The 6,244-nt window shown below is 37.5% G+C and overlaps 1 protein-coding gene across 2 annotated transcripts in view; it reads left to right on the top strand.

Annotated features, from left to right (window-relative positions):
* bbox1 (butyrobetaine (gamma), 2-oxoglutarate dioxygenase (gamma-butyrobetaine hydroxylase) 1) overlaps positions 1-5,750 on the top strand; it is a 14,528-nt gene extending 8,778 nt beyond the window's left edge. For both annotated transcript variants that reach the window (XM_008310140.2, XM_008310138.3), the window contains exons 4-7: positions 2,827-3,025; positions 3,872-3,977; positions 4,089-4,285; positions 4,789-5,750. In XM_008310140.2, the coding sequence (XP_008308362.1) occupies positions 2,827-3,025; positions 3,872-3,977; positions 4,089-4,285; positions 4,789-5,032 (746 nt within the window). In that variant the 3' untranslated portion in view covers positions 5,033-5,750. The remainder of the gene's footprint in view (positions 1-2,826; positions 3,026-3,871; positions 3,978-4,088; positions 4,286-4,788) is intronic.
* The last annotated feature ends 494 nt before the right edge of the window (positions 5,751-6,244 follow it).

Genomic DNA, 6,244 nt, shown 5'->3' with positions numbered 1-6,244 from the left:
GACATCTTGACAGGTTTTAACAAGCAGGGGGTTCTTGACCCTTTGAACTGTGTAGCCAGAAACTCATTGTTTGTGACAACAGCCTGGGGGGAGGTCTGTGACCCAGGATGATCACTGTGTTTTGTTACATCTGCTCAACTCAATTCCTTCTGCTGGAAATAGGTTGTTATTTCAAAAAGACAACACAACACCACCAGTCAGGCTACCTGTTTCATCTGCTAACATTTAGAGTTTTAAAATAAAACATTTGAAAACTTAAAGTAAATTTAAGTAAATGTACAGTTTAGTTAACTTGTGTAGTTCATGAATCAACAGTGAGCTTTAGACTTAAGTCTAGTTGTCGATGAGTCCCTGAAAAAAGACACAGGAAGTTTTAAACCTAAGGTACACAGTCCCCTGAGATTCACACGTACACACACACACACACACAAACACACACACACTGGTACACTCGCAAATACAGTTAGCAGCTGTTTCTGTGAAAGTTGCTGGAGAGAAACTCAATGGAAAAAGGAGTGAAGCCAGCTGGGTGGGGAACAGTGGGAGGATTTTTCCACCTCTGTCTGTCTGATGGAGACATGTAGGTTTTACTCTGTGAGCAATTCATCATGAAGTGTGCAGACTGCTGCACGCAGCAACTATTTGCAAAGTAGTATGGATTACAGTCTTATAAACCAATAGAAAAATTGGTAAAGTAGTTGTTTGGCAGTGACACTAACAAAACCCAGCCATCTGTAACCACTTCTTTAAGGTTTTTAATTAAATGAAAAATTAAATGAAATATTCATGCTTAAAATGTCCTAAACCACTTCTTGTGGGCCACATGATGATAGAGTGATTAGGGCTCTTAATGTAATGGTATGGAGTTTCCACATTCTCCACTCTGTATGCATGTGTTTTCAAGTTGTCTGCGGTCCTACATTAACATGGTGCAAATACATGCAGGATTAGATTAATTGACCATGATACAGTACCCATACATATTTCTTCTGTTTCCCCTGTGAAGCTCAGCCCTCCCGTGTTGCTGTACACCTCAAACAACATTGCTGAAATTACTTGTTAATATTGAAAACATCATCAATATAAATTGGTACATTTGCAATGAAATTGCTTTCCACAGCAGCAGTCCAGTAGCACTTGAGTTGCATTAATTTTTGCTCAAAAATATCCTGGTCACCTGCCAAAAAGGACAAAAAGCAGGTACTGCAGAAGTACACAGTGGTGTAATATTCCAACAACCCATTACAAATCGTTCTTTATGTGATTTTTGTAGTTGATTGTGGCAACTACTTTGGCTCGTAAGGTTACGTTAACTTCTTTTTTTTTGTTAACTGGAAGTCCAATTTGGATTAGAATGGATTTCTTAAAACACGCTCTAGGGAAGAAGTGGTTAGTTGTGGGTAGTGGTCCCTAGACATTACAAAGTACTTATAAACCTTTTGAGATACAGAACATCTGTTGAGTTTGTGGGAAAGTAAGTGGCCTTAACAGAGGTCTAGTTTATGTTGTGCTTTCCTTAGTTCAATCTGTGTCAAATACTTCTCTGTTTCAGCAGGTGTCACTGAGCTGAACCCTCTGGTCACAGACTTAATAAGTCTCAAGGCTCTGACAGTAAATCCCTCACACAATACTTCATCAAGCCAGGAGCCAAGACTCCACAAGGATGTAGTCATCTTCCTTCACTGGGTGATTTATGAATTTGTAGCCTCGCACAGAAATTTCAACATTAGTGACAGCTATTCTGGAAAATAGATTTCTTTTTAAGTCTCAGTCTATGTGGAGAATTTGGGTTCACTGGCTGACTTGGTTTCTTTTACCTTCAACACCACAGTCAGCAGTTTCCAGTCATGTGCTAATACACAGTGAAGAAGAGAATAACAACAGCTATAGGTCAGAGCTTCTTCACCACGCAGTAATTTTGTTCTCAGTCATTTTAACATGGATATGTTGAACATTCATACATTTTTGTAACAATGTTCACTTTCAGGACTTTCAATGTACATTAATATTATTGCAGAGAATGAAGCAAAAACATTCACCTATTGGGTAATTATAAATGCTTAGCTTTGCCATAAAATACATTTTCTACTAACATAATGGCCTGAGGTTTGAAAAGTTATAGTGTAGTTCTGAGTAAAAAACAACTTTGATGATTTTTTTATTACTCAGCATAATAGGAAGGTTAAAATTGTCCTGCTGCTCATTTATAACCAAAACATTCAGTTGTATATGTATCAGTTTGCTCAGTTCAGGTTTGGCCGAATCTATTTTGTGAGTTTTATAGTTGCTACTCAAGAACCATACACAGCAAAGGCACCTGTATTATATTTTAAAAATAATATCTCTATCTATAAAATTTTCTATATTTGACATGTCATTTTTTCCCTTAATGTTGGTTTTGGTTTTGAAGAAAAGAATATTGCACTGTTCTGCTGTGTTCTTAATGACGGTGTTCTAGTCTGTTCTAAAAGACCAAAAGTGACCATAATAGGATCTCAAACATTCTAGAGCTGCCTTTATTATCAAAGATAAAGAAGTCGGTAACAAAAAGGACTGAACTTGTGACTCCTAGGAGACTGAATATTATCAGGGCTGTCAAACCATTAAAGTTTCTAACCGGAATATTCAGGTTGGATTTGTTGCTGGATGGATTTGGTTGTACACACTCAATGTTTGTTTGTCAAAAAGAGCAACTAAATGTCAAAACGTACAATGCATCTGTGGCTGGGAGAGCTCTGTGTTTGGATGTTAGAGACACAGCCTAAACCAGAACTGAACCTCTCTGCAGACATACATTTTTTTTCTCCCTTTCATTTGTCATTTCAGATCGGTACTACTGGGGTTCCAATCTGAACATTCCCACTATTGATTTCCATAAGGTCCTCCACGATGATAAGGCCATGCTGGACTGGCTTCTGGCTCTGCGTCGTGTCGGTGTCGTCTGCCTGAAGGGAGCTCCAGCAGAGTTGGGCCAAGTGGCCAGACTCTCTGAGAGGATTGGTTACCACAGGTTAACGTTCTACGGGTAAGACAGCATGACGTTCTCCCATTTCCCTCCAGGAAATCCTCAGCCAAGCCACTGTTTAATCATCTGACTCTGTGCTCAAATCCAAGCCGTCAAACTTTTCCACTGATGGTATTTTAGCTGGAGCAGAGCTCACGCAGCATTGTGGGACTGAAATCCAAATACAGACCTCTTTCCAGGGAATCAAACAGAGCAGCAAGATTCTCTGATTTAGGAGCTCCCCTTTTCACTCCAAATGTTTAGGAAAATGTGTTCACTGCTTAGTTTCCTGTTGCATTGATTCATAGTTCCTCTATGGAGGAGCAGAAAGAGTGAGCACTGGCCTTTTCATCTTCTCCAGAGTTCACCCCTCTGACTTATTGCACCGCTGATTACGAGAGGACAGAGATAAGAAAAAACAACCAGAAGCATTCCAGCTTTTTTTAAGCCAGAGGAATTACCTGGTGCACTCAGTCAGAACAGAGGTTTGGAGGTTAAAGCTTTTCCACTGCCAGTGGATGAGCTCATGCTGCTAGAAGTAAGAGGTGCAGAGTAGAGACTACAGGCCTGTTGTCAGAGGAACTAAACTGCTTTACCAGTCAGGCATCCAAACGAGGCATGCAAACAGAACATGGAAGATAACTTTACCTCATTAGTGCTCTGCTCCTGCTGCATCTCAATGAAGCATCTACTCCACTTTAGGAATTCCTGTGAAGCTCCTCTGCTCCCCCCTTAATTTCCCTCTGCTTGCCATTTCCTCACAAAAAGAAGTCCCACACAAAGTCTGTGTCATTCTTTTCAGTCACTCGGCCTAATTGTCACAGCTGATGAATATGGAGCTCATGCATGAATGCTATCTGTTTACAGGCACACATGGCAGGTGCAGGACAAGGACATGGCCAACAACTTAGCCTATACGTCAAAAAAGCTGAGCGTCCACACAGACTACCCTGCGCTCATGTTCCCACCAGGAGTATGTAAAGACACATTTTCCTCTGAAATGTGCAAGACTGGCATACAGCATTGTCACCTGCACTTTCTGACCTGTATTTATTTTGTTTCTTGCCCTTACGATGGGTATTAGGTACAGTTTGTACATTGTCTGTGTGCAGCGATGGAAGGAGGCGAGAGTCAGTTGGTGGACGGTTTCCACGTAACACAACAGCTGCAGAGAGAAGACCCCGAGGCTTTTCAGGCACTGACCTCACTTGTGATAAACTTCACTGACACAGGGTCGGACTACTGTGACTTCCATCTGAACAGCAGACACAACATCATCAGGTATAAGAGATGGATTCACATGTATTCACTGGTTGTGTTTTAATATGGCAGTTCAGACGGTGCAACCGATAAAACCGTTCAGAGGACAGCCCTACCGTGAGAAGGCTTCTTATGTGAAATAAAACACTGCCATCTGCTGGGCATAGTTATTTTTACACAGCCTCGTTTGGCTGTTTATTACAGTATGAGAAATGATTTTAAACTTCTTTTAGTTGAATTTGGTTGAAACTGTTGAATGTCTCGTTATAGGTCTTTGCAGATATTTCAAGCTTTAAAGATTAGAAAATGTATTCTGATGAATAATTAATGATGACCTATAATTAATTGATCAAAGTCAACACATACCTGGTTAAACACAATTAAAAAAAGTCTCCCATGGAGAAAAAAAACTAACTAGATTAAAATCATTTAGTCCTGTTGTATGTAGGAATACAAAACCTATTCCCTGAGCAGTTTAATAAAACTATGTAACACTGATTTTGTTGTTCTTTGTTTTTGAGCAGCACCGATAATGAGGGACAAGTTAACAGGATCAACTGGAACAATGCCACCAGAGATTCGGTGCTGGACCTTCCTCTGCATCAGGTTCAGCCTTTTTACAGAGCAGTGAAGGTCTTCACAGATATGATGGACAGACCTGAGAATGTGGTCCTCTACAGGATGGAGCCAGGTCAGTGTTCATGTATCAGAACTCTGCACATACTGTATGCTATAATTAAAAAAGAAAGCTGCAAGACTTGGATATAGTCCTGGCTCTCTGCAGCTCCACAGAAAAGGAGAGTTTAAACTTAACTGACCTGCCTTCAGTCCAGATCAGTCATCAGATAATAATATCAGCTTATTGTGAAGAGGACAATCAGACAACTTTAAAGATCTCTAATTTGATGAGAAACTAGTTGACAAGATAAAACATCGCCAAGATTTCCATCATAACTTTTCATCTGACCATAATGACACGCCAATGTAAGATTTTCTCCAGAAAATTTTATTTAAAAAATACTCAAATTTCTCTAATCTGATGAGAAACATGCAGACAACAAAACATCTTCCCAAAACGTTATCCTCATAATTTTGCACCCCCTGAACAAAAATGACAAGATCATTTTGGAATTTTCTAAAAAAATAAATTCTAAATAAATTCTCAAAATGTTTTAATTTGTTTAGAAACATAAAAGATAAAAAACTTATTTTTTTACAAAAGTTTTCATTTCATTTTTCAACTTTTGACCAACTGCTTTGGACAAAATACTGTCTATAAAATTTTTCAAAATGCTGTTATTTGATGAGAAATATGCAGAACAGATAACATTTTGAAATTAGTTTTTTCAAAAATTGTTCATGAAAGTTTTTTAAACTTTTGACCAACATGTGCAAAAATACGTTTTTGACAAAAAAAGGTTCTAAATATTTTTTCAAAATGCTCTAATTTCATAACAAAGCTGAAAAAATTTCAACTTTTATCCAACCTAATTTTGACAAAAAGTTCCAAAAAAATTCTGATTTTTTAAAAAAATGCATTAATTTAATGAGAAAGATACAGAACAACATTTTTGAATTTTGTTTTTAAATATTTTCATGAATATTTTCAACAGTTGTCATGTAAAAAAAGGATTTTGATAAAAAATTGATGTGAAAACATGCAGAAAACATAGTTTTGAAGTTTCTTTTTTCAAGATTTTTTTATGAAAATTGAACCAACATATCTGAAAACAGTATTTTGACAAGAAATTCCAAATAGAATTCTACTAAAAAAATGTCAAAATACTCTAATTTGATAAAAAGCATGCAGAAAACATAAACATAAAAGTTTGAAATTGAGTTTTTATGATATGCAAAATTAGTATTTTGCTAAAAAAGTGCTGTTATTTGATAAGAAACATTTATTTGAAATTACAAGTGTGCAGAGCACACTTACAATTATTTGAAAAAGTTTATGTAAATTTTCAACTTTTAACCAGC

This window comes from Cynoglossus semilaevis, chromosome 5, assembly GCF_000523025.1.
Source record: "Cynoglossus semilaevis isolate Cse_v1.0 chromosome 5, Cse_v1.0, whole genome shotgun sequence".
Classification (NCBI taxonomy): Eukaryota; Metazoa; Chordata; class Actinopteri; order Pleuronectiformes; family Cynoglossidae; genus Cynoglossus; species Cynoglossus semilaevis.
Note: the sequence above shows the minus strand (reverse complement) of the source record. Positions and strands in the feature narration are given on the sequence as shown.